This window comes from Caretta caretta, chromosome 1 (assembly GCF_965140235.1).
Source record: "Caretta caretta isolate rCarCar2 chromosome 1, rCarCar1.hap1, whole genome shotgun sequence".
Classification (NCBI taxonomy): Eukaryota; Metazoa; Chordata; order Testudines; family Cheloniidae; genus Caretta; species Caretta caretta.
In genome coordinates, this window is record NC_134206.1 from 336,484,368 (window position 1) to 336,512,087 (window position 27,720).

Here is a 27,720-nt window from a genome sequence, read left to right on the forward strand (position 1 = left end):
TTTCATTTTTTAAAAAATAACATGCCATTAAGTGTAGTTATACCCATTGTTCAATCCTAAATATTTTTTCACCTTCGTGGGGTTTATACCTTTCAAATAGTAAGAGTGCTGTCACATACCTCATCTTTATGTAATTGCATGCATTTTAGTTAATAAATACATCATTACATGTGAAAGCTTTGGATTCCTTTAAGTTACAGCATGAACAGATTTAGGGAGAGATATTGGTTAACTCCTTGAAAGTGCATAATCAGACAAGAGCCCAATGCACTCCATTAATTAAATGTGCCCGGGAATGAATACAGCATGCAAGTTCTAATAACTACCTTTAGCTTAAAGTGCTCAGATAATCTCAGACTACAATAACACAATATGTGTCTTAGATATGTATCATTTTGGTAAAGTAATTAAAGGTTACTTAGCTGTTAAATGGTTACCTTGGAGGAACCCTTCAATAATGTGGCTTGAAACATGCCTTCACAGTGTAGTTAATTAAGGAAATTAAATGCCAAGGCTGTAGTAATCTATTTTCTGCACAGAATAGCTGGCATATAAATACAGTAGATAAGTAGGTGGCAGAAAGCCTAGGATATACTCCTTCTTGTTACTTTCATATGTGAAATAACATTTATACTGTAGGTTGTAAGAGAACCATGACAAAAGAGCTTAAGAGCAGCAGAGTAGGAGAAATATTATGGTTCATATCCATGTGCTATTCTAGTGCACAGCTCAAATAACACAGTCTTAACATTAATTCAATCCTTTTTCACACCTATATGCCACATGGAGTTAAAAGATTGGTAATGAATGACAAGGGTTTTGCTAGCAGCTCTTTCTGACTCATCAGGAGGATTCTCACAGGGTTGAGTACCTTGGTGCCTTCTTCTGCGCTTAATATAAACCACAGCAGGAAAGGTTGAGTGCAAACAGTTGATCTGGGCATAAACATTCCCCTTCAGCCCTTTAAATGGGAAGATAACATGGTGGCACTTCTGGCAAAGCAAAGCATTAAAGATGTGAGACAAATAGATTTCTCCTCACCATTTCTGTGCTGGCATGAGAACTGGTTTCACACATTGTCTTTTTACTTTACAGCATGTTATATGAGCATTAGAGAAACCAACAGTATAAACACCCCCTGTATATTTCACTTCTTTTAGTATTTTTTTAAAATCTGGATTCTTTACTAAATAATCATAAAACCTAAAGTTCAGATCAGCATTGCCATCCTGACATACGCCTTGATCCAGTCGATGGGACCATTCACATATTTAAAAGTTACGTTCCTACTTAAATGCTTTTGCTGGATCATGGCCTTTGATAAACTGAAACACAAAACCTGCCCCTTCCTCCACACTGCAGAAAGCCTTGCCCACAGCATAACTGGGAATGGATTAGCTGCACAAAATGTAAAAGGCAGGATTTGGAGCGGTCTGACATAGATGGGATAGAGCCATAGCTCATTGGGATGCTCTTTGGAGGTGCAAAGATGACCTTCTTCAGAGATGCAAGAGGGTTGAGGCTTCATAGACTGGGCATGAGTGGATCAGGGTATAAACTGATGGAGCTAGGGAAGCAGTCACTCTAAAATGAATTCAACTTCTTGCACCTGCAAACTGCCTTGGAGATAAGGACATATGACATAGATATAGGAGAAACAATAGCACCAGTGCTCCGAAGGGAGAGAGTCACTTTCCATGTTGTAACACGACAGTTCGTGAAGTTTCAGCTCTTTTTTTGGAAGCAATGAAAAATCTGCATGGCTGCCCCAGCACGATGTTAGAACTAGAAGCCAATTTGAGCAGAGAATTGGAAGGGAATCATATGAGATGAATCTCGAAGAGATCTGGTAGACTTTCCCTTTCATTAGGATCTTTTGATTGGAAGTGCGAAATGTTTGCTTCCGTTTGAGGTTTTTTTTAAAACAAGGCCAATAAATGTTGCATCTTAATGAAATAGCATTGTTTTTTTTTTCCAAAGCAGTAAATCACTAATCGTTTCTTTTTATACTACTACCTTAACATGGTGTTTGAAGCATGAGACCAACACTGAAACCTGCAAGTATTTTACTTTGTGTTTAAACAGAAATTATGCTCTGTAGCTAACATTTATTTACAAGCTTGCAACAGGTTTCATAAAGAATATGATTGTACCTACAATACAAACCACATGTTAAGTGTAGTAAATAAGTGCCCTTGCAATCATGTTTTTTCCGCTTGACTTGTTCGAAGTTTAGATTTTCATTTAGCTAAGCATCAGTGCTCATTCAAGTGGTGTGTTAAGTACAAGCATGGAGGCACAAAATATTTCAGTCTAATTATATCTGGTCTAGGTGTTTAAGTTCTTTTGATATTTCTGTCTGAGTGTGATTTTATATTGCAAAATCTACTTTACCGTATACCTTAGACTTCTAAGGTCCATCTTCTTGTGTTATAAGACTCTGTGACTTGGTTTTTATTACTTCAGGCTATGGTTTTCTACTTATGTAGACAAAGTCCAGCAGGCTGTTGTTTCCCCACTGAGGGCCTAATCCTGGACTCCTTAATGAGGATAAATTCCCTTGAAGCCAGCTGGAGTTTTTCTAAATAATGAGTGTAGGATCTTATCCAAGAGCTTTGAAATTAATACCGCATTCAGTGCATGCAGGCAGAAGAACTGAGGGCTGCATTAATGTGGAACTGCAAAGGTGCTGCAAAGGTACAACAAGTAAGCAGAGTTAGTATAATAATATTAATTGATTCAGATATCCTGTACAAGATCAATTTGTTCTCTGAAAGTATTGAATGGACAAGTCAAATAACAAAAACAAAATCTGACTTCGTGTAACCTTTCCCAGGAAAGGGAGCCAAAGAAGAAACTCTTGACATGTTAGTGGAAGTTTTGAGTATGGAAGCTATTCAGGGCTTGGACATTGTCAATAGAGTTGTGCAAATTGTTTTGTGCTGAAAAATGTAGGTTTGAGGCAACTGAACCTATTTGTGAATTTGACTTAATTTTAGTGAATGGTTTCGGTAAAAAAAATCAGAGCTGTTGAAACAGTTTATGTTGGTATTTCTCAAACAAACAGTTTTGACTTTGTTTGAGCAAGACAATTTGTTTCAGAATTTCCCTCAATTTTATTTTAAAAAACCCACTGGAAATGAAAAAATTCACCTGACCCCAAATTAATTTTTTCCAACTCTTTTCTTTTGCTGAGAAATTTTTAAGAAAATTATTTTCAATCAGAAATGATTTTTTACAATCTTTCAGTTCAGCCACCAAACCAAAAAATTGGTTATTCATCCAGCTCTACTTGTCTGCAAACAAACTTGTTGCACGTGACTAATTAAAGTGGGTGCAAACCTCTATTTGGACACTAGTTTGGTTTAAGAGTGGCTTATTTTGAGTTAGCTTAAATTTGTTTCCAATTGCCTTAAGCTAACCTGAAATAAGTCACTCTTAAACCAGACCTAGAATGTCCACACAGGGGTTTGCATAGGTTCAACTAAATTAGTTTAAATCCCCACTTTTTAGTAAACTGGTGCAATTGTGTAGACAAGCCCTAGACCGAGAATGTTATTTAGCCTTTCAAAAGAATTTGTAGCAGAGCAATATGGAAAATAGCTCTTTTCTATTTGTCATTTGCAAGCTGGTGAATTTGTCTTTTATTCCTTTCTGTAAATGTCTTAGATGTATACATTCAAAATCCATGACTCATTGTAAATAGGGTTACCTTGTAGGGATATAGTAAGTATATAATGTGGAAAAAGGCTTATTCAGAAAGCTAAATATCTTCTGGACAAAGATTATCCTGCAATAAGTTTGCTAAACTCAAGTTATTGTGTATGATAGTATTTTTAAAAAATAGAGATATGTCAGAAGAAGGAAATAGGGTATTCAAATACCAAGAAAGAGGGATGCAAAAGTAAATAATAAAATTTTAAAATTGTAGATAAATATGTTTCAGTTTTGTTGAAGGACATTTCTGAATCTGCAAAGAGATAACATATTTCACCTGCTTTAGCAGAAACTAGTTTGAATAACAGTTAAGGACTTAGATGATATTTTAAGTTCTGTATATCTCAAGGGGTATTAAAGATAATACCCTGGTTTTGTTCAACATCTTCATTAAAGATCTGGATGATGAGATGGATTGCACCCTCAGCAAGTTCGCAGATGACATTAAGCTGCAGGGAGAGGTAGATATGCTGGAGGGTAGGGATAGGGTCCAGAGTGACCTAGACATATTGGAGGATTGGGCCAAAAGAAATCTGATGAGGTTCAACAAGGACTAGTGCAGAGTCCTGCATTTAGGATGGAAGACTCACATGCACTGCTACAGGCTTGGGACTGACTGGCTAAGCAGCAGTTCTGCAGAAAAGGACCTGGGGATTACAGTGGACTAGAAGCTGGATATGAGTCAACAGTGTGCCCTTGTTGCCAAGAAGGCTAATAGCATATTGGGCTGCATTAGTAGGACCACTGCCAGAAAATCGAGAGAAAATCCCTCTATTCAGCACTGGTGAGGCCACATCTGGAGTATTGCATCCAGTTTTGGGCCCCCCACTACAGAAAGGATAAACTGGAGAGAGTCCAGCAAAGGGCAACAAAAATTATTAGGGGGCTGGGGCACATGACTTACGAGGAGAGGCTGAGGGAACTGGGCTTATTTTAGTCTGCAGAAGAGAAGAGTGAGGGGGGATTTGATAGCAGCCTTCAACTACCTGAAGCGGGGTTTCAAAGAGGATAGAACTAGGCTGTTCTCAGTTGTGGCAGATGGCAGAACAAGAAGCAGTGGTCTCAAGTTGCAGTGGGGGAGGTCTAGATTGGATATTAGGAAAAGCTATTTCTCTAGGAGGGTGGTGAAGCACTGGAATGGGTTACCTAGGGAGGCGGTGGAACCTCCATCCTTAAGGTTTTTAAGGCTCGGCTTGACAAAGCCCTGGCTGGGATGATTTAGTTGGTGTTGGTCCTGCTTTGAGCAGGGGGTTGGACTAGATGACCTCCTGAGGTCTCTTCCAACCCTAATCTTCTATGATTCTATGATAATAAATGAAGAAATACTTTCAAAGAGGTGATAGAGAGTTGTCAGAAAGACAAAATATTGGGAGTTTAAATTATTCGTATAAAGCCTGCTTGATATCTTTACTTATGTTAGGCACTACCTTACTCCCATTGAAATCAATGAGGCTACTCAAAGAATAATGTACTACTTAATATGAGTAAGGGAGTGAGAATCTGGCCTATAGTTATGAAGCTGAGGGGGAAAAAACAAAAAAGGAGCATAGTTTTTTAGAGATACTACAGGATCCTTTTCTTATGCAGTTTTCTGAATAACTGATATGGTCAAAAGCAATTCTAGACCTAGTCCTCAGAAATTATTTTAACCTGAGAAATAATAAAGTTACAGCAAGGGAGCGTCTAGAATCGAATGATAATATGATCTGATTTTAACTGATGAACTGATAAGGGTAAGCACTAGGAGCAGCCACACAAATAGTGTTGCAGCTACGTGAAAGATGACGTTCAAGTTCTCAGTGGCCCTGATTCAGGAAAGCTTTGTTCTCAGGAAGGTACTACCGACTTAGTACACATGGGTAAGTGTTGTTCTGGGATAAGAATGTGGTTAAACACATGCTTAAGTGGTTTCCTAAACTGGAGCCTAAAATGTCAAAAAGAAAAATTGTTAAACTCCACTTTCTTAAGCTAGGATCTTAAATCTACATTTTTGTATTTAGGTACCTAAATGGATTAAGCAGTTTACTTTTAGGCATCAAGGTTAAAAATTTCTTAAGTGCCTAGGGTCCCGTTTTTAAGAGAAGCACAGTCACCTAAGAACCTAAGTTTCATTGAAAGTCAGGTTATATCTACACAAGAGACCTGACTGCGGCACAGCTGTGCACACTACCACTTAGGTTGGCAAAACTTATGTTAGTTGCGGGGTGGGGATGTTTTTTCACACTCTTGAGTGACATCAGTTTTGCAGACATAAATGGTAATGTAGACATGGCCTTAGTGGCTTACGTCACTTTGAAAAGGGATTTAGGCTCCTAAGTGTTAAGCACTTTTGAGGATTTTACCCCGAAGCTTAAACATTTTGGCTTGGAATCCAAAGTAGGTAACAGAAAGGAAGAGTTGAAGAAACTGTAACCAAAATTCATTCTGCTTAACTCTGAACAGCGGTGTTATAACACAGGTCAATATGTCAAGGGGGGCTATAAAGGTGAGATGTAAAGGTTAATCTCTACCATGAGCAGAAAGCTTTAAAGAGTATCAGCAATCTGATAAGAAAAAAAGATCAGAAAGAGCTATAAAAATAAGCATAAATAACTGAACAATTTAGATGGGGGAGGGGAGTCTGAACGCTGAATTTCAGAGACTATTTCTGTTGAGAGGAAATGTTCGAATAACTGGCAGTAAGCAAAGGTAAAAGGTTTTTCATGAAGAAAATTGAAATTGCAATGGAAGACAGGAAAAAGAAAATTAAAATGGCACATCTGTTTGCGTTAAAAATTGTCTGTCTTTATCTAAGGCCTAATCCTGAATTGATTGAAATAAATGACATAGCTCATTGGGTGCAGGATCAGGCCCGTAGGTGCCAATCTGGCAGAGCACTGAAGCACATGTTTAACTTTGAAGTCAATGGTAATAGTCATAGGCTGCAAGCTAAGCATATACTTACGTTCTTTGCTGGAAAGAGACCTTAGGCCCTGATTCAGCAAGGCACTTAAGCATGTGACTGTCTTTAAGCATATAAATTAATCCCAGTGGGACTACTTGCATGGTTAAAAGACCGTAGGAGTCACTATACTGGTCAGATCTGAGGTCCTGCTCATCTCCACCACTAGACGCTCCAGCGTAAGCCATACAACTCCACAGTAAACAAATGTGGGACAATCAGCTTCCACCCTAGCTCCCATGCTGATCTCTAGGTAACTAGATATACTGGATAACTAGGTAATAGAGATTAAACCTGGAAGCATAAAGCTAAGTACCTTGCTAAATCAGGGCCATAGTGAGGAGAAAGTAAGTGGAGAATGCCAAAGCTGTGATCATATTTCTTAATAAAGTAGTCAAGGAGTAGAGGTGATGCTACGGTGTCGATAACAACAAAAATGCCCATGAGAAGTTTGGCCCTCTGAAGGGAAACAAGTAATGTGCATGTGTCCAGCTCAGATAGAGCATACATATAGCTACATGTTTGAAAGGAAATGAATGAGGCAAGAAGTCAGAAACAATATTTTCAGAAATTCCTTAATATTAAGTCAAGCTCTCGAGAATAGGAATGTGTTACATTTATCCAAAAAGAGGCCTCAGACTGTAGAATGAAATTATACATAGGGCTTCTGGTTTGGGCGGGGGCAGGTTATTCATTTACTTTTCAGAGTTTATTTTTTATTAATTTTTGAGTTTTATGTAGATGTCCAAATATTTGGGGTTGTTTCTTTTTGTAAATACTGTAATGAGAACTGTATATTATAATGAGTAATCTTCTTGTAATATTCCCTCGTGTGCTTTAACATAGTACTGTTTCAAACAGCACTACATTAAAGTGCACCAGCAGGACTTTACTGTACCTTTAGTGTACACCAGCAGGACTACCTAAACTAACTAATGTGCAAAATATTAGTATGCATTAGAAGTCACACCCCCATAGTTCACATTATTGAACTGTTTCAGAGTAACAGCCATGTTAGTCTGTATTCGCAAAAAGAAAAGGAGTACTTGTGGCACCTTAGAGACTAACCAATTTATTTGAGCATGAGCTTTCGTGAGCTACAGCTCACTTCATCGGATGCATACCGTGGAAACTGCAGAAGACATTATATACACACAGAGACCATAAAACAATACCTCCTCCCACCCCACTGTCCTACTGGTAATATCTTATCTAAAGTGATCATCAAGTTGGGCTGTTTCCAGCACAAATCCAGGTTTTCTCACCCTCCGCCCCCCCCCCCCCACACACACACACAAACTCACTCTCCTGCTGGTAATAGCCCATCCAAAGTGACCACTTTCTTCACAATGTGTATGATAATCAAGGTGGGCCATTTCCTGCACAAATCCAGGTTCTCTCACCCCCTCACCCCCCTCCAAAAACCACACACACAAACTCATTCTCCTGCTGGTAATAGCTTATCCAAAGTGACCACTCTCCCTACAATGTGCATGATAATCAAGGTGGGCCATTTCCAGCACAAATCCAGGTTTTCTCACCCCCCCACCCCCCCACCCACACAAACTCACTCTCCTGCTGGTAATAGCTCATCCAAAGTGACCACTCTCCCTACAATGTGCATGGTAATCAAGGTGGGCCATTTCCTGCACAAATCCAGGCTTTCTCCCCCCCCCCCCCCCCCCCGGAAACACACACACACAAACACAAACTCACTCTCCTGCTGTGCAGAAATTGAACAGTGTAGAAATCCCTTAGATACAAGTAATCATTTCTGGCATTTTTTCTGGTGTTTATTGGACAAACATCAATTTCTTTTTTTCTCTCTCTTATTTTTTTTTAAAATAGGGGTTGTTTTATTAATGTTTATCAGTTAAAATTTAAATCAGAAGTCCTAATTATAGACCAGTTATCTCAACTTCATTGTGAAGCAATTAAAGACAAATTCTTATCCCACTAAAGTCAATGGTAGCTTGCAATCTACATCAGTCTTCAGAAAAACACATACTTAGAAACATACTCTCAAACACACATGAATTTTCATCCAGAGACTCAAATGCTTGAAATGTAACATAGCACATATACATGCAGATGTTCAGAAAACATTTGATAAAGTTCCTCCTCAAATATTGTTTTGTAATACAATGGGCCAAATGCATACGGGATATAAGAGATACTGTAAGTTATAGCTTGAAAAGTGGGTGTAAATGACTGTAAATTGGTGTAAATTCAATGCTGAGATGGCAGGAGGGAGGGGACTGTAGGAGGAAAAGCTACCAGCCAGATTGTGTAAAGTGATGGCTACACGACTGCTTATGTCCATACAGCTCATGTTACTCAAGGGAGTGAATTAGCCACCCTGCTGAGCGACATAATTTATGCTGACAGCACTATGTCGGCATGAGAGTTTCTCTTGCTGACATAGCTATCCCCGCAGGTGAGGGCTAGAGTAATTAAGCCAACAGGAGAGCTCTCTCCACTGCTTAGAGCGGCTACATTAAAGAGCTTACAGAGGCACACCTGCATCGGTGCAGCTGCACAGCTATAAGCTCTCCAGTGTAACCATCATCTAGCTAAAGCAGGATGGAAGAAGATGTAAGATAAAGCAGGGTTCCCCTGTTGGTTGCTTTTCTTGTTACTAATTCAACCTTCCTCCTCTTCTGTATTGTAGTTACACTCCCCAAATTACCAATATGCAAATTGCTCTTCCATTTACATTATCTCTGCATTTTTGGCCCAATGAGTCAGAAGAATATACAGTGGTTTATATTATTTTGGATGGAAAACTGGACTGAGAACAGCAAACATTCAATCACAGCAAATTGAGGCCAACAGCTTAAAGATTCAGAAAGGATGAGGCATTTATAAAGATGAGAACGTCCACAGCTATATTTTTTAGGATAAAACTACATAGGGATAAAATCACTAATGCATGAGGATATAAACCAACTTCTAAGTGATAGGGGTTTGATGAAATTTAGGACAGTTATTCCATAGTTGTCAGCTACAGGGATTCATTCACCTCCCTCTGTAACATGTGGTGTTAGTTGCTGGCAAAGACTGGTTGCTGCTCTACAGGGAACACTGGTCTGGTCCAGAGTTGCAATTCCAAAATTCCTATAGAAATAATTCTATATGGAGGCAGATTCTCAGCTGGTGTCATCTGTCAAACAACAACAGGAGACAGAAAATCCAGACCATAGGGAAATAAGGTCAAATTGTTTGATTCGGAGCCATTTCATTAAAGAAAGGAAAATATATGGCATATGGTGTCAAGTAAGGCAATTGAAATAGAGAGTCAAAAAAGTTTAAAATACAGCTGTGTATCTGCATGACAAATTGGAGAATAGAAGAATACTGTGATGTATCAAGTAGGTGAGAAAGAGCTAATTAAAGGAGATGGACTTGCTGGATGTTTGTTTCTTTTTCTTATCCAGCAGTCATTAATGTTTTTGTTTGATTTATCTTCAGTTTCAACTTCTACCTTCTGTTCTGCTTCACCCAGTGACATCAGTGTCAACTATCAGAAAACAAAAGCTGGGTGGATCCTTAAACCTTGAAACACAATCAAAGAACAATTATGGGAAAGAGATAATAATGTTTTAGCTGTTCTTTCCCTCCCCAGTCCCCGTCACCTCTCCCATATATTTAAACAGATTTGATTATTTAAATAAATACTGAACACTGAGGAGAAAAATTTCAGTGTAGTGCAGTACTGTGAATCTTCACTAAAATAATCTGAGTCACAAATGCCCATGACAATAATTTGAAAACTTACATCTACATGGCACATGATGCAATCAGACAAGCCATCTTCATTCTGAGTCCTATAAATGACCTTCTATGATGTCTGCTTTTTTTAAAATACAATAACACTAGGCACTTTGTGTGCCAGGAAATTCTCTAGGAAGATTTTTGCTATCTGTGTTGTCGGTTCAAATTCAACCCAGGTCAATAATGACTGAATGCTATCACCTGATGGATATTCAGTATTTTGTGTTCACAATTGGCACATTTGCTGGCAGTCTCAGAGAAAAACCAAAAGCTGAATGGGCATGGAGCCTGATTTACATTCCATGTCTCAAGGTAATCCCTGCAAATGAAGTTTAGCAGTACAGGTGCCAGATGCCTCTTCAGAGGTGTCCAGTGGATTGAGTTGTCATTTACTTCAGTGAAATTTGAGAAGGAAGCATGGCATTGTGGTTAAGCCACAAAACTAGGACTCGGGATATATGGCATAACACCTTAGCTCTGCCTCACACTTCCTGTGTGACATAAGGCAAATCACGTAATCTCAGTTCCTTGATCTATAAAAATGAGGATAACATTTCCCAGATAGGGTATTGGAGTAGAGTGCTTGCAGGATTGCCTCTAACTTTCTACTAAGGAGAAAAAATGAAGCCAACTATGTACAAAGTGTTGTTAAATGCCCAAAGTGAAAAAGTAAAGATAAGGATTTTTTACTGTCGTATATTTCAGTAATCTGAGTTTTTACCTATATCAACAGAGGTAAAACATTTTTACACAGAAGTGTAATTTTTTTAAAAATAATGTCCGTGAAAGTCTAATCCAATCCATCTGTGATTAAAATCATCAACATCATCATCATCATCACACTGAAGACCGCTACACCAGCCAGAGGGATCACGGTTGATGGCGTCACTCCAGCCATCGTGTAGTGAAGTTCCCAGATCTGACTGACTCCTGTAAATCTACAATCGTATAGGATGGCGCTGCAGGCACAGCTAGGTAGGAACAGGGTTTGCACCCCTTTTCACATCACTGGAGACTGTGAGAGCGCTGTGGGCTGGGCTGTTCTTGTCCATTTTGGCGACATAGTCAAGGAGCTTGCAACGCCACTGTTGAATATAATGAGTGATTGAAGGAAAGCCAGATCTCTTCAACATTATGACACTTTGCATAGGGTCAAACCACTTTATGCTCATGATTTGGTGCTGATGGTGTATATGGAATGTCTCTAGTTGCTCCAAATCTGCTTGAAAAAAGGTCCAAGTTTCTGACCCGTGTAGCAATACGGGTGTACACAAGTTTGAGAGATCCTGAACTTTGTTTCAGTGCAAAGTCATTTTTGTGTCCATTTTTTTTATGCTTTTTCATACATTTTTGTGACTTCATGCAGGAAGCTGCAAGATATATTCAGTACCAGTGTGAGAGTGCGCACTGGTTCACGGATTTTGCTGTGTTTCTACACAACCTCAAGTGTGCAGCAGTGATGCTTTCTTGCCAATATTCTGTCAAGCTATTGAATGGATTTTAGGAGATGCTGCTCCACACATTAGAATCATGATTGTCAAGAAGTGTTCACTAACCAAGACTAAGCCAGTGCTGCTGCCTTGCTTGTGGAGAAGTCAGAGAATTTCAGCTGTGACCTCCAAGGTTTCCAAGATACCACCTACACTATGGGGTTGAATGTCTCATACAAGAAGACCAAGGTCCAGAACCTCAGAGCAGAGACACCAGATCTCCCAGTGCTGGTGAAGTCGAGTATCGTGGAGAGGGTTGATGAGTTCATCAACCTAGGCTACAAGGAGAGTTTCAACGGTCAGCAAACCAGATGTTCTTCAACAAATAGGTCTCACTGCCTCCTGCATGTGAGTACAATGATGCTTCCAATCTTTCCAGGCCCCATTCGTAGCATATAGTAATCAATGGAAAAACTCCCATTGACTTCTATTGGCTTTGGAACAGATGTTTAGCCAGTGATGCAAGCACAAATGTCAAACCCTGCAACTTGACTTCCCTGCTAGTACAAACCTAGAGCCAGAAAGACAGCTGGGGTTTTATTTTTCAAACTTCAGTTGTAAATGTTAGTTTTGACATCTGCAATTAAAAACAAAGAAAGGGGAAAATGTGTTTCATTCCCACACTGTACATCTCCTGGACCTCTGAATATGCAGTAAGGGGCCAGCTAACCTTGCCTCCCTTTTAACCTCCTGATTACATGTGAGCTCCAGCATTTCTTAGTATGTTCTTCCCTGCACTAGAAGGGCCTTTCTCATTGTCAAAGACGTGTATAGATAATGTGTTCCCCAAAATGTGTGTCTTACTCTTTATTGATATCTTATCCATCTCCAAATTGTAAGTTAGCAAAGTTTCAGTGTAAAGAAAGGATAACAGCAGAGTTCAGAAGGTTCCTCTTACAGGATAGTCACCTCATCCTGTTGACATGTTTACATCCAAGGTGACAGACTCCTCAGCAGGATAACCTCACAGATGTTCCAGACAGACTTGAATAAATAAATAAAATGGCACAATTTGCTCCCTGCTGAATAGGATCAAACTAGTCACTGTACCCAACAGTAAGTTTATACTTAACAAATAAGAGTTTTGTAAAACTAAGAGAAGAAGGACTTTGGAATGATCCCCTGACTTTTATGTGGCATTTCAGATGGAACTATGCTAACAGCAAGTGGACTGTTCAGATACCCATGCTAGTTGAATGCACAGAAGACCAAACTCTTCCTTCAGTTACATTTATGCAACTCGCTTGGCCGCTTGTCTAAATCTACTGTTATTCATGGACAACAGATTATAAGAAGGATTTGTGGCAGAGGCTGTTTTTAAAATCTCAATGTGAGATTTTAAAAATATATACAGTGCAGAATAACACAGATACTGTTTTTTCCCCTGTGTTCATTACCGTTAGATGTAATGACGACAAAAAGCAGAAGCATTTTGTCACGGATGCAGGTTTGGGAGTGACATGCCAATAAGTTAAAGCCTCATAAATTGGTGGTGAGGAAGAATAACTGTTTTAATTCATGGTCATTTAGAAGGGTAAATTTCAGATGTTGCAGAGACCCTGTCTTAATATATAAACATGGCAAAGGGCTAGGTAAGAGATTCATCCATAGCCCACTGGATTTGATGGAAATCTTTCTGTTGACTTCAAAGGGCTTTGAGATCAGGCTCTAATGTAGAGCCAGACTATGCCTGGCACCAGAACAGCTATGCAAGGGGAGGAAGGACACAAGGATCTTATGGTGTGGCACTTGGCATAGCAGCCAGCCATGACTGAAGTCCTTGTGCTCTCCTGAGCACAAGGATTGATCGTCTTTTGCCTAACTAGTGACCCTGGCTACCCCACAATGGGTAAAGTTAGGTATGGAGCAGTGAAGCCATGAGTCACTCCGCTCCATGCTGCCCTTATAGAAAGGTTCTGTAGAATTTGGTAAGTGTGACATCATTTGTGTTCTATACAGATGTAACAGAGTTCAGAAACCCATAGACTTTAATAGAAAACAATCTCCGTGTTGAAGAGCTTTTTAATAAAATAATTGGATTTAGCTATCATGCTTTGCCTAGCTGAAATGAGGGCTCACAGGGCCCTGATCAAAAGCTCATGAAATGGGTGGAAGTTTTTCCACTTCTAAAATATGGCATCTTTACACATCAGCAAAGGAAATAATCTGGCTTGATACTGATCTGAGCCACTGATGCTGTGGATTGTTTTACATACATATGTGTGTGTGTGTGTGTGTGTCTATATAGATATAAATATGTAGAGAAAGTGCACTACCTAGTTTTGCCAGCCTCAATGACCTTTTCTGTATGGGAGAGTCAAGAATAATGGGAAGCCAGGTGAGATCCTGAACAGAAAAGTTGTCTTTTAATGTGAACTTTGTTTTTGGAATAACATTGAATCAGGTATACTAAAATACATCAGTTTCTGTGTCCTTAACATTTTGGTTTCACTGAGGGAAAAAAACCACATTCTTTATGTTTGTTATTGCAAGAAAATCCAACCTATACTAGAAAACTACATTGTTCTTAAAAATACTGCTGTGAGGGGTAATTGTAACTTGTGACAGAGAGAGGTTATAATTATGTCTACATTACTTACGTCTCCATGCACACAATAGAATTAATCATTTCAAAGGTATTTTTCTTTTATGCAATATCAGCTTTTAATGTGTTGGGGACATAATTCTTTCATTGTAAAGAAAGGTAAAATTAGACCATGGTACGACTGGGTGGTTTCATATGACAAATCACTGTAGGGAATGAAGACTGAAGATAAACTATCATTGCAAAATTGTCAGAGTTAAAATTGTGATAATCTTCCACATGGTATCTTGCATTCCAGCCCTCTCAGATAGTTGACTCTCTCAATGGCCATTTGAGTGAAGTAGGTACTATTATCCCCATTTTGCAGATGATGACACTGAGACAAAAATGATTAAAAGACTTGCCCAAGGTCACACAGGACATGCGTGGTAGAGCTGGGATTAAAATCCAAGAATCATGTTTCAGGGCCCAGTCTAACAAGAAATCCTTGCATTGACTTAAGCATAGATGGATCGAGCTCTGTAATTGCCCAACGCTACACACAGTGCAGTTTTATTAAAGTGTATTCAAAGATAAAGCACTTTCTGCAAAGGTGAATTTCAACCTCCCCACACAAAATCTGAGTAAACTAAGCAGGGGCTGTGGTGCATGGAATTCATCTAAAAAACAAAGATAGACCACAAGGATTCAAATGCCACCCCCTCACAGGGGTGGTGCATCAGACTCATGGGATGGAACAGCAATCACAATTCCTACTGGGATTTCCTGCTTATTAGAGTTGTGGTATTGTGAAATCAGTGGCCTCTCCTGCACCTCCACAGAGCCCTATCCTGCAACTTACTTTGAGGGGAACTCTTTACAATGTGTCTTCTGGACCTCTGTTGATCATTTTATTACCCACTTAGACCCTGATTCAGGAAAGCAGTCAAGCTGTTGATTTAATTGGGCCTCCGTTTTGTTGGTAGTTCAGAATTTTCTTCTTTATACCAGGTAATTTAAAAATAGGAATGAAGCAGACAGGCTAAACATAATGGAGACATATAGCTAATGATTTTGGGTGCCTCAGTTTTAAAGTGTTCAGTTAGGCATGCTGTAGGAGGGGCTGGTTTCAGAGGGTACTACGAATTTTCTGAAAATCAGTGCCTTCCAAGGGATCTCAAGATGAGACATGCAAAATCACTAGCCACATTTGAAAATCTTTGCCATATGCCAACTCCACTTAATCCCTGTCTACATATTGCTATACAAATGTTTGATCACCGTGTGTGTGTGTGTGCGTGTGTGTACACGTGTCCAGGATACATTCAACACCCACATCAGACGTGAAAATTCCCCAGAACAACTGCCAAAACCCTAATTATAGAAGCGAATTTTACAAACATTCCCCCAGAGCTACCATTTTCTTTCTCATCAGAAAGTCTCTTGCATATAACAACACTTTTGTTAATTTCATTTATTTACAATGGGACAAGACTGAGATGGGGCAAGATTTATTACCATGACATCACTGACGTTCAGTAATTCATAAAACACTGGGTCTAGGAGTTAACACTGCTGTTATTTCCTCTGATGCCTGACCTCACCACAGTCTAATAACATACAGGAAATCCAGAAGACAAAGGGGGAAAGCAGTGGTCTTGATAGCTAAAAATAACTATAGAAAACTAGCACAATCCTGTAATAAAGTATGGCCCAATAATTTATTTAACATAGTAGTAGAATCTGCTAAAGCAATTGGAATCCATTATTCCTGTTCTAAATTTATTATGGAAAATAAGGAGACCAGGGAGGGAACCACTTAAAGAACTGAGACTTTTAAGTTGTATAGTTCAATTGTATGTATCGGTTTTAGGAGTGTGTTTCTTATTGCTTACATATGCTGTCTCCTTAATAGCTCAGCTAGAACAGACAATCATTGTATAGCACTTATGTTTCCAGAGGTCATCCTGTTTGAGCCAGACAGTGATGTAGGTGATATATTACACTTGACACCCCAGAATGTTGCTATACAAAGGGATTCTAAATCTCAGCGTCCCTGAGATTTGTTCAATATTCTTGATGGTATCTAATGTCTGGTATGCCACTGAGATGGGATTTTTTGGTGTCTTTACTAATCAATCAAGGTTAACATGACATTCATGTTATGCTTTTTTTCTGATCACGCTACTTTTGCTAGGTCATCTTGTACAGAGAAAATAGTATAATGAAATTCTTTGGGGGTTCCATGGTCATTTCATTTATTTAAAACAAGTTCTTCTTCTTGTCTTTAATACAGTCAGGATTTAGGCAGAGTTATAGAACAGGTAGAGTGAGTGAGGTTTGCATACTGACCCTACAACTATTCTGTACAAATATTGCAAAAAACAAATGTTCACAAACATTTATTCTTATTTCAAACAGTTGTTCAGTTTGATCATGCTTGTGTCCCTCTTTATTCACTTATGTTGCACAGAGATTTGGGGAGTGCCTGTTCTTCCTAAGAACATCAATATTACCATGCAAACAAAGATATTTATGTATGAACAAGAGTATTTGGTAATTGACATTGACAAACTGTTTTAACAGCTTTTTCACCTGATCAGGGAACAGAAGCATACCATGTGACTTAGATGACCAATCACACACCAGAAAAAATGAATAGCAAATAAATAAAGGCAACTGTTTGTGAAGAACTCATTTGAATTGCATCCTTTATAACTATTAAATCATTCAGACTCTAAACAACCTTGGGTACTAGAGGAGTATTTTGAGGCTAACCAGGTGAATCTGAGCCACCGAGAAATTAAAGTCAAACTTTTCAAAATTGGGTCTCTAAAGATCAGCCCTAAGTAAAAGTGGCCTGAGTTTTAGAGGTGATGAGCAACCACAGTTCCCATTTAAATCAACAGAGCCTAAAAATTGGGGCCTGAATTATGACTGGGATTTTCAAAGGAGCCTAATGGATTTAGTTGCCCAAATTCTACCAAAGCCTAAGAACCAGATTTTCAAAGCTATTTAGCCACCTAAAGATGCAGGTAGGTGGGATTTTCAAAAGTACCTAAGCAGGTTAGCCACCTAAGGCCTGTTTAAATTAACGGGAGTTATTAAGCTCTTATCTGCATCGTTAGATACCTAAATACCTTTGAAAATTTGACTCTAAGTACCTAGCTGTATGAACCCACTTTAGAAAAGTTTGGCCGAAGTGACATACTCAAAATCTGTGGCAAAATCAGGAATAGACACCAAGGGCCCAATCCTGATTCAGCTTAAGTCAATGGGAAAATAGAACTAAGCTCTGCACCTCTGTCTCTCAGGCTTTACCTCCAGGATTATCCTTCTTCCCTCGTTTACATTAGGGTTGACTTGAATTACATGGGAACATCTACAGGAAACCAAACCTAAAGACTTTTATAATTCCCACAGTGAATAAATGAAACTATTGTATATTCAGTATATTGGGACCAGAATTTCATTTATACTAAGGATATGAAGGGGCCTTAAAGTGGGAATACATTACATTTCCCTCCATTTTTAGGTCTCTTTGCTCTGGCAGAGCCAAGGGAGCAGTTTTACTGTAAATGAGAATCAGGTCCTTAGGTCATTTTGTTACAATAATCTTTCTTTGAAATCTATCTGATTTTTATTTGCCCTTGTACAAAATTTCATCTTACTACCAGCATGCTTTTTCATGAATGCCAGTCTTTGATTATATAATAGACTTGAAACAATTTTGAAACAATGAGCAATTTGTGAGCCCACTATGTACTTCTTGCTATTTATGGATAGGCTGATTCACTAAAATGTGATGCTTTGCATTCAAATTATAAAGCCCAGGAGGTTTCCAATTATATGTTCAAGCACTTTTCCAAGGGCAAATAGTTTGCATACTGTCTCGCTAAAAGCTTCTTGCCTTTATTTATTATTTGAGTTTCCATTTTGGATCTATGTCCAGCACTCTTGAAAATGATCAAGTGCACATTTTTATAGAAGCTTTAAGGACTAAATTCTGCCCTCAGATGTATGTGTGGAGATCCCAATCTCCTGCTGCTGAGCTCCTCTGAGAGCAGAATTTGGACCTAAATCCTTCTTTATTGCTTCTTACTCTTATTTCTGAGTGAGTGCAAGATCTTCTTAATAATTTACTCTGTTTACTGCTTGTTTGTATTCTAAGGGGTGAGGTTTTACTATGACTTCTGCACTTAAATGTATTTGGGCAAGTTGCCCTACTTGTAATAGGTTATGCTTCCAGGAAAGCATGCTTCCAGAGACCTTCAAACTAATAATGATACATTAATGGGTCACCTAACAATTATACATTTATTATTATTATTATTATTACTTGCTGATAAATTTGGGAACTTAATTAACATCTTTACATAGTATTTAAACTGAAATATGAAAACACTGTGGGATTTTTCTGTTTTTCCTCTTATTTCAAAGGGGTTATTCCCCAAAAGCCAAGAGCAGGATATATCATCTGTATATTCTGCTGGCCAGATTTTCCACTCCTTTATGCAAGTCATAAACCATTGTTAATGGAACCACAGTGTCATCAAACTGCTACAATGGAGTCTCAAATCAGGGCCTTCATCCATTGAATAATTTCCACATCTGTTTCTTATTTGTCTCATAATGGCACACTGGATTACCTTGGGATGATATTAAAACTGTCATGACACTAACTTTGTAACATTATCATGTATCCATTGGGGTACAGGTTGAGCAATTATCTGCATTAATGAAAGAATCCCAAGGAAATGTGTACTGATAATAACATTTATATTAAAAATGGCTTATAGCATTAGTGCCACTTTCTGTTACTATTGTCCAGTACTTATAATGTCATCTGCTTATTCCTTTAATTTATTATGCAAGAACTAGATTTGGGGTGTGCAGCTAAAGTTCAGATCAAGTTTTCATTTTTTGTAAGTTAATATGCTACAATTTGTGATTTGAGGGACAAAGTCAGGAAATAGAGTCAGAGTGGTGGAATGAAGATCCTAGTTTGAAGACTAAACAAAAAAGGAGAGGTTGAAGGAGAAGAGAGTGATGCCATGATGCAGGAGATCAAAGAGGATACTCAGATATAGGGAGATAGCATAAGGGAAAACATAGAGTCCTTACAGGAGGTGACTAGGTAAATGTCAAGATGTGAATGAAGGGGATGAGAAAAGGAAGATGAGAGAAAATATGAAAGCAGGTTGTTATGATATTGGAAGAAAAATATCATGTGCCTTAGTTGCTTTAAACTATTAATATTGCGTTAGGCCTAAGATACGGGACTGTTTCTTTGTATGCATCTGTACAGCACCTAACACAATGGGACCTCTGACTATAATCCAGTGGGAGAGGAAGGGAAAAAAGGGGTTACAGCAAACTGCATCTGTAACTATAGTCCATGGCATGTAGAGGTGAAAAGGAAATCTGTCCCCAGCATATATTCTGGCTTTTCATGGGAGATGTGGATTTTACCCACACTGCAAAAACTAGAAACATTGTGCTTATTTTGATTGGCAGATATGGCCCTGAGCCAATGAAAAATAATTGGATGTACTGAAATCCCATTGTTTTGTATTTATTGGACTGGATTTGTTTAGCGTTGGCGGAGGTTTTATTTGATCTAGTTTATATCTCATCATGCTGTTCCCCCAGCTCATAGAACTAAAAAGCAATGCATTGAAAAGTACTGAAAGAAATGACTACTAATAATGTGAATGAACTGCGTCTGGGGATAAGGGAAATGCCGGTCTTTAAAAGCCCAAGTTAGCTAGAGGAGGATGCAACACTGCCATTTATGCCAAGATTTCTCCTTGGGAAATGTGGGTATCGTGGTCAATGAAACATGCTTCACCTTTTTTAATTCCAGATACAAAGTCCAAACATCAAGATCTTTATTCAATCCTTATTCAGGCAAACTCCCACTGAAAGCAATGCAAAGTTATTAGAAACATATGAGTATTAGACTAGAGCTCAGGAGTTGTCTGAATGAGTTTTGACTGATGTTCAGCAATGTCATTCTAGTTGTAAGACAGACTGTCTGGGCCAGATTCTTAGCTGCTGCAGGTAGGTGTAGCTTCACTGACCTCCCTGGTGATATGCCAATTTGCCCCAGCTGAGGATCTGGCCCTCTGTAGCTATCTTGGATGCAACACTGTATTGAATCAGACTCAGTATTAGTGTCCTTTTGTCACATAATTGTATTGCTTTTTCTTTTCCTCAACAGGACAACATTTTTAAACTGGAGGATTCACATTTTGAAAATGGACGAGGGAAAAGCCCCTATGACCCCAAATTGCTGACAGCTTCTCTTTTAATAGGTACGTGCGGTGGTGTATAATGAATGAGACCTACTTTCTCTATAGAGAAATACAAGTTTGCTACATTTTCCCTTTCACACTATTTCACAATGGTTGTGGGGTTTTTGTTGTTGTTTTGGGGGTGAGGGTTCTATGTTAAAATAATTCCAGGCTGATTATTTGGCAGATGGCTTATCCAAGTGTTTTGAAAATAAGGTGACTATATAAAAGATGCCTCAAATATCAGCTGTTTTGTTTGTTTCCCCATTGAGATGGCACACTCTTAATTTCAGCTGAAGTCAGTGGGAACAAGGGATACTCGGGAATTTACACATACAAACCCTAAGACCCTGATCCTACAGCTGACTGTCTATAGGGGCTAGGGAGCAGGTCTAGAATCATGGGTTATGGAGTCCCTGGAGTGCTGACTCTCACTCATCAGCACCAAGGGAGAAGGGTGAAGTAGCACCTCGCTAAACCTGGAAGGTTAAACCCCACAGGACATTCCCTCGGAGCATCCAAGGCCCGCAGCCATCTGATTGGCTTACTCCTTCTACTTGAGCCAGCAACGAGCCAGCTGGTCTGTCTGAACAACGGATTCTGCCACATCAGACCCTGCTCTTGCTTGCCTCCTGCAATCCTGATCCAACTCTGTTCCTGGTTCCTGAGCTGCTCCTCACTCCTAGCTTCCCCCTTGCTCCTGCTCCATGCCTGATCCTTGCCTCTCTCTTGTTCCTGCCATTTCACCTTGATCCTGACCATCGGCTACCAGTCCTGGCTCTGACCCTTGGCTCTAACTTCTGACTGACTCTGGCTCAACCCTTTGCTTGGCACTTGGCAGCTGACTCCATCTCTGGCCTCTACTTCCATACCCTGTCCTGACACCTGCTCTGCCCACTAGGACATACTGTTTATGTCCCAGTTTTGAACACACCCACACAGAGCCTCACTGAGGTTGTTGATGGCCCTAAGAAGACACTGGGGTGAGGGTGTCCACTCACTTTCAGTTGCAGGATCAGGGTCTAAGGGCCAGAGTTTTAAAGGTATTTAAGTGATGTCACTGATTTCAACCAGAGTTAGGTGCCTAAATACCTTTTCAAAATCTGGCCCTAAGTTACTATTGCGTCATTGATCCTGTTTAGATTTTCTGGCTGAGTTTTGCAAAGCAGGCTAAGAGATTTAGACACACATCTTTCATTGAATTAACTATTATTAAATCAGGAGTGGCTAAATTAATGGAAGATGTGTGTCAAAATCCTCTACATTGCATTGAAAATCTAGCCTCCCTTTTTATTTTAATGACTAATTTTTCCTTCTCCTTTTTCTTACCTTGTGTTAATGTTGTGTGAGAAGGAAATAAAAAGGCAATTTTTCCCCTTTCCCCTTACCTGAGCAGTTAAAATTTCATGGGTTTTGCTACAGAGGCTTTGTCCTTGATATATGACTTTGTGGGTCAAGATTAGTAGCTATAACTCAAGATCTCAAGGAGGCATCAATGGGCTTTCAAAAGTTCACTGTTCTGTGTCCCCCCAAAACCCTCCCTAAGATAAAAACTAGTCTAGCGTGAGTTATATTCTCTGTTACTTTTCAAACATTGGTAATTGTAGGTCTTTACCCAATCAACATTCATGCTCAATTTACATTGCATTTGCTCATAAAAGACAGCAAGAATACATAGTCCAGAAGTAGCCCTAATGATCACAGGTGATGAGCTGCCCTGGGGCCACACAGTTTTGTAAACAAGAAAGAAGCACATACCTTGCTCCAACTTGCACCCTGTACTTACTCCAAACGAAAAGGAAAGAACCATGTGCCTAAAAGGCTGGTGCATAAATTAATGCCTGGAGCAACTTTAATTTGTGATGGAGCTGCTCCCGGGATTGACTTGACTATTTACTTCAATATTCAATAAAGAAGAGGGATGATGACAAGCCGGTATTACGTGATACACACGGTATGCAACCACACAAAGTCAAGAGTCTAACCTTTCACATTCCTTTTTTTACCCGGTCCTGCACAAATATGATTATTTTATTTCCTTTGGCTTTGCTTTCAATGTTTTTAACAAATCTTTGCCTTTGCCAGGTTAGTCACATTTTTGCTGCCTCAGTATTTTTTTCCTCTGTCTTAAATATTTATTTCCCCACTATAGATCATTATCCTGAGCACCTTGTTAGGTTTTGACTCAGGCTTCAAGTAGATCTGTGTGCTTACTTGTGCTCTTGAAAATCAGGCAGATTGATTTTTTTTCCCTTTTTTTAAACCACAGGACAATTTTTGCCTCTCTAAGACTTCTTATTGGTTTCCTTATTGCCACACTGTGTTATGTGCTACATTATAATGCTACAATTATGTAGGACATTTTCCTAAAAAGTTCCCTAAGTACGTTACGAAGCGGGGGCCAGATATACTCACTGGTTTCCAATGGCTTACTCTACCAGTGGCCCTCCGGTAGAAAGTTGATCTGGTGGGAAGCACCGCCCCCTCTGCACCTACATGATCTCTGAGGCAGCTGATACAGCATTCCAAGTGGGTGGGATTGACCCAGAAGAGGGTGGAGCCAGGCTGGCTGGGAGAGGAGCTAACTGAGCCACAACTGCTTCCCCACAGTACAGTTCTCCCAAAACTTTTTCTGTCGCAGTCCCCCTTACCCATAGTGGAACCTGTCCACGCCCCACAGGAAATGCAGTAGAGAGCCGGAGCCAGAAGTAAAGCTGTGGTCGGGGCCAGGAGTCAGGAGCTGGGAGTGGGGGCAGCAGTGGGGCAGCAGCCGGGGCCTGAGGCTGGGGCCAGATCTGCGGCTGTGGCTGGGGAGCAGAGCAGGGCTGCATGACACTCATTCCCTGCCCCCCATGGGGCGGTGGCCCGTGCCCTGCCACATACACCTGAACATTCCTCTGCACTCCCCTCGGGGAGCGCATCTCACAATTTGTGGACCACTGCCATAGTAAAGCCCTTTGGAAGGAGACAGCTGTACTTTCTCCTGCCTTTTCCTAGAAGTGAATGATCTCCTTTGCTGCAGCTGCCTTCTTCAAGGCCAGGGATTGCAATTTGCACCCACACATACTCACATGTTTGTTTCTGTGAATATTTAAAATGATCACTCAACCATCACTAAAATGCAGCCACCTCTGAGGTGTAACATAGCTTCTATACTACCAGCAACCCTAAACAGTGACTTTTTTAAGAGTGAAGGCAAAGAATAAATTCTCGATTCAGAAATGACAGGGCAAATTTTAAGTGAGTAGAATGTGATTGCCCAAGTTGGAATTTCAGCAGGACACCAAGATTAATATGCAAAAAGTGCCCTACAATATTTAATAGCAATTAGTATTCAGGGTTTTCCATTTTTGTCTCATCTGAAAGAAACATTTATGTGTATAAAAAGGGTTTCCGGATAAAATTCAATCATGTTTTAAAGAAATATTTCATCATTATTAAATTGTTTTGGTATATTTTTAAAATAAGTTTCTCATTCCACCCATGTGCAAACATTATTCATTATTTTTTAATGTTTATTAAAGGTAGCTATTGCTACTCTGCTCTGAGTAGATGCCAGTTGTGAACATGCCTTCAAGAATCCAAGCCATTCTTTAGTCATCATTTCCTAGCTATATGTTGCTAACTAAACAACCCGCATGTGAGCATGTTAATACATGAAAGTGTTAGGAATATCTACTCCCAAGGCACTGCTTTCATCTGTTGTAGGACAGGAGAAAAAGGGAAAGGTAGGGTTGGTTTCAACTATGAAAGTTGCAAGAGCAGGTTAGACAAACACCTGTCAGGGATGGTCTAGATAATACTTAGACCTGCTTTGAGTGCAGGGGACTGAACTAGGTGACCTCTCAAGGTCCCTTGCAGTCCTACTATTCTACGATTCTGAGAGAAGATTGTTAGCTAACGAATTAGTCTGAGACACTTAGGCTTTAGGGATTTTCAAAGAAGTGTCAAGGAGTTAGACAATCCAGTTGCACTGACTATCAATAGTATTGGAATCATTAAGTTCCTCTGAAAATCCCATCTGGGATTTTCAAAATCTCTTCATATTTGGCTTAACTGCTCCCATTGAAGTCCATGGAAGTTTTGCCATTGAATTCAGTGGGAGCAGAGTCAGGCCATCGTTTAGTGTCCCAGTGTCACAGGGTGCATCCAACATTGCCCGGTGTGCTGCACTGTCCAGCCTGTTCCTGGTACCAAACAAAAAGCTGTTTTCCTTTCACCACTTGTATCTTTTATTCCGCCACATTTCTACACACAGAACATAACACAGACATATTTGCCACACACCCTCCCTCATCAGCACACCTCACCTGCTGAGCCCCACTTTACTTCTCTTTCCTTCTACTTGTATCTTCCCAATTTACATCGTAAGCCCAGTAATTACCACCCAGGTGCTCATAATCCCCCAACAAAAACTATTTAATTGCTCACCAGTGAGCCTGCAGCTTTCTGCATGCTTCAGCAACATCAGTGATCAGGGTGCTGCTGCTAACACTGTGTTAGCCTTAATAGTCTGAGGGCATCCTCTGACCATTTGGTACCAGTTTTCATTAGGGAACTCTTTCCAACCGGTTGCAGTAACCTGCCCATTCCAGCATTAGTTTTATCTTCATCCATGGACATCTAAAATTGATCATGACCTTAAAACAAGAACCTCAAAATTCAGTAATCTAAAACAAGAACTAAGCAACTCTTTTATCCTTAAGAGCTGAAGACAAAAAAGTACAAAAGATACATGAACATTGTTTAATTTCAGAAATCTTGGTATCTAAGAAAATCTGGAAATTGTTCTTAAAGTTCAATGGATCAGGAAAAACTGTTCCGTCCAAAAGATTTACAATGAGAAACCGAGTGATTGTGCACTTTAATGGTCACCTTTGTGTTTGGAAAGTTAATATACAATATATCTGTTTGTGTACATGTGTCAACACCAGTCCTTTTGGCCAAAGAGATTTGTTTTCACAACACCTTCCTCCTTACACAGCTCTCTGCATGCTGATGAAAGAAAATGATGTATTTGCTCTGTATAGGGAGCGGTATCCATTTCTTTATGCTGCCTGGACATAAATGAAAACTGACAATTTGGGTTTTTTCAGCTTCAGGAATTATTGTAAATTTTTTGAACTGTAAATTCCAATATTTTTTAAAGTTGCTAGTGAAAATACTGTCAATTTAGGCATTAATGAGAGGTCAGAGGGCTTAGCAATGGCATGAGAAATCCTTTTAAATTTATAGTAGCCATGAGTGATTCTCACGAGGTTCCAAAGTGAAGGGATGCATAAACACCCAATACTTATACCTAGAGAAGGGACAAAAATTTGATTTAGATTTCAAACTCAAGTTCTGGGAAATCATTTGGGGTCATCCTGAATCTGAAAAATTGCACACAAAGAGCCTCACCCCTCTTGTGAGATTCCTGGTACTTCTTGCTCCTGGTTGAACTGGAAATAGAGTAAGAACACCCCTTCCTGCAGTACTGTGCAGTTAATCCTAACTGGAACAAGGAGACACAGAGATATACAAAAAAAAATTAGAAATGATTTTTAAAACACAATGGGCTCAGTCCAGCAATCCTTACCCATGAAATCCCAATCTCTCATCCTTATCCACGATAAGGGCCTCATCTAATGTCCATTGACTTCAATTGGCACTGGATTGAACCCTGTCAGAACTCTTGCATATCTCAGTGAATCAGTTCAAGTTGTAGGCCAAGGGTCAAATAGTTATTCCCTTGAAACATACTTACCCATCCCTACTTTAGAGGTAGCTGTAATAGAAAGCAAAAACTTGCCTTTCGACGTCCAAAAGGTAAGTTCTAGCCTAGTTCAGAACTCTACGTAAAATGTGTCCTTCAGCTTCTTGTTGGTGAGATTCCCACCCCACCTATGACCACTGGCAAAGACAATCTCCATCAGATCAGATCAGACCACAATAACGTTAAATTGTCATGTGGTGAGCTGGCACAAACCTGGAAGCCATGTTGCATTCCTGAGGTGACTGCACCTCAACAGTTGTACAGTTCTTCGTGTGTTGAATGAGATCCTCAAGTGCTGAGAGACCCCAAAATGCAAAATATTACAAAACTCTTAATAAATTGTTAACCTATTTGCTTAATTGTAATAGTCTATTATTAAATTTGGAATCCTTTTTTTTCCTTGAGTGACTTTCCCATCGGTTGACAGCTAAGAAATAAAAAACTGGTTTTGCTGATTTATATTGATTTATTCGGACTTGCCTGGGAGTGGATGAAAAGAAAATGAGGATAAGGTTAAGGAAAGGTTAAGAGGAGCATCAAAGTCATTTTTCACAAGCCAAAAGGGGTTGTTGTTCTTTAAAATCTCAGCTGTATATGCTGTACGTAATAAGGACTATAATTAAGTGATTGTCTCCTGTTTGAAAAAAAAAGTAGAAAATGAAACAGAAGAATGAGAAATTGTTAATTAATGATATGCTGTTCTGTTTCACTTCTGATTATACCTCCTGCTGGGCACGACTGGTCTATTTGCTTATAATCTCTGCTGTGAATTCATTTAATTCCATGCCTTTCTGCTATCATGTTTTCACCCTTCCTGACTTTCATGAATACCATATGGTACACAGTCATTGTAGCTTCAATTGACAAGTTTATGCTGTCAGTGTTTCAGGGGAAAGACGCTAATGTTATCCAATAGTCATGTTGGGACATGGCTGTCCCACTATGGAAATATCTAAAACTGGCATGAGAATCGTATGCTTGTTTCCAAAAGGGTATTTGAAAATCAGGCTGTGGTGGGGTTCAGCCTGACCAGAAAAATCTGTCACTGGAGCTTTAAAAACCTGTTGCTTCATCCTCAGCTTTATCCTTCTGTCTAACTCCTCTTTTAAGATGGGCAAATAAAATATTGGTTGAGAGGAATGACATACTTTTATTTTAATTTCCAAAGGAACTCTAGGCTGGATCTGCTTATACATGCATTATAAGGGCCCGATCCTGCAAAG

The 27,720-nt window shown here is 39.5% G+C and overlaps 1 protein-coding gene across 2 annotated transcripts in view; it reads left to right on the forward strand.

The window, feature by feature from the left end:
- The window catches only part of SEMA3A (semaphorin 3A), a 289,689-nt gene that overhangs the window by 185,728 nt on the left and 76,241 nt on the right, over positions 1 to 27,720 (forward strand). For both annotated transcript variants that reach the window (XM_075124518.1, XM_048835313.2), the window contains one exon: positions 20,670 to 20,763. In XM_075124518.1, the coding sequence (XP_074980619.1) occupies positions 20,670 to 20,763 (94 nt within the window). The remainder of the gene's footprint in view (positions 1 to 20,669; positions 20,764 to 27,720) is intronic.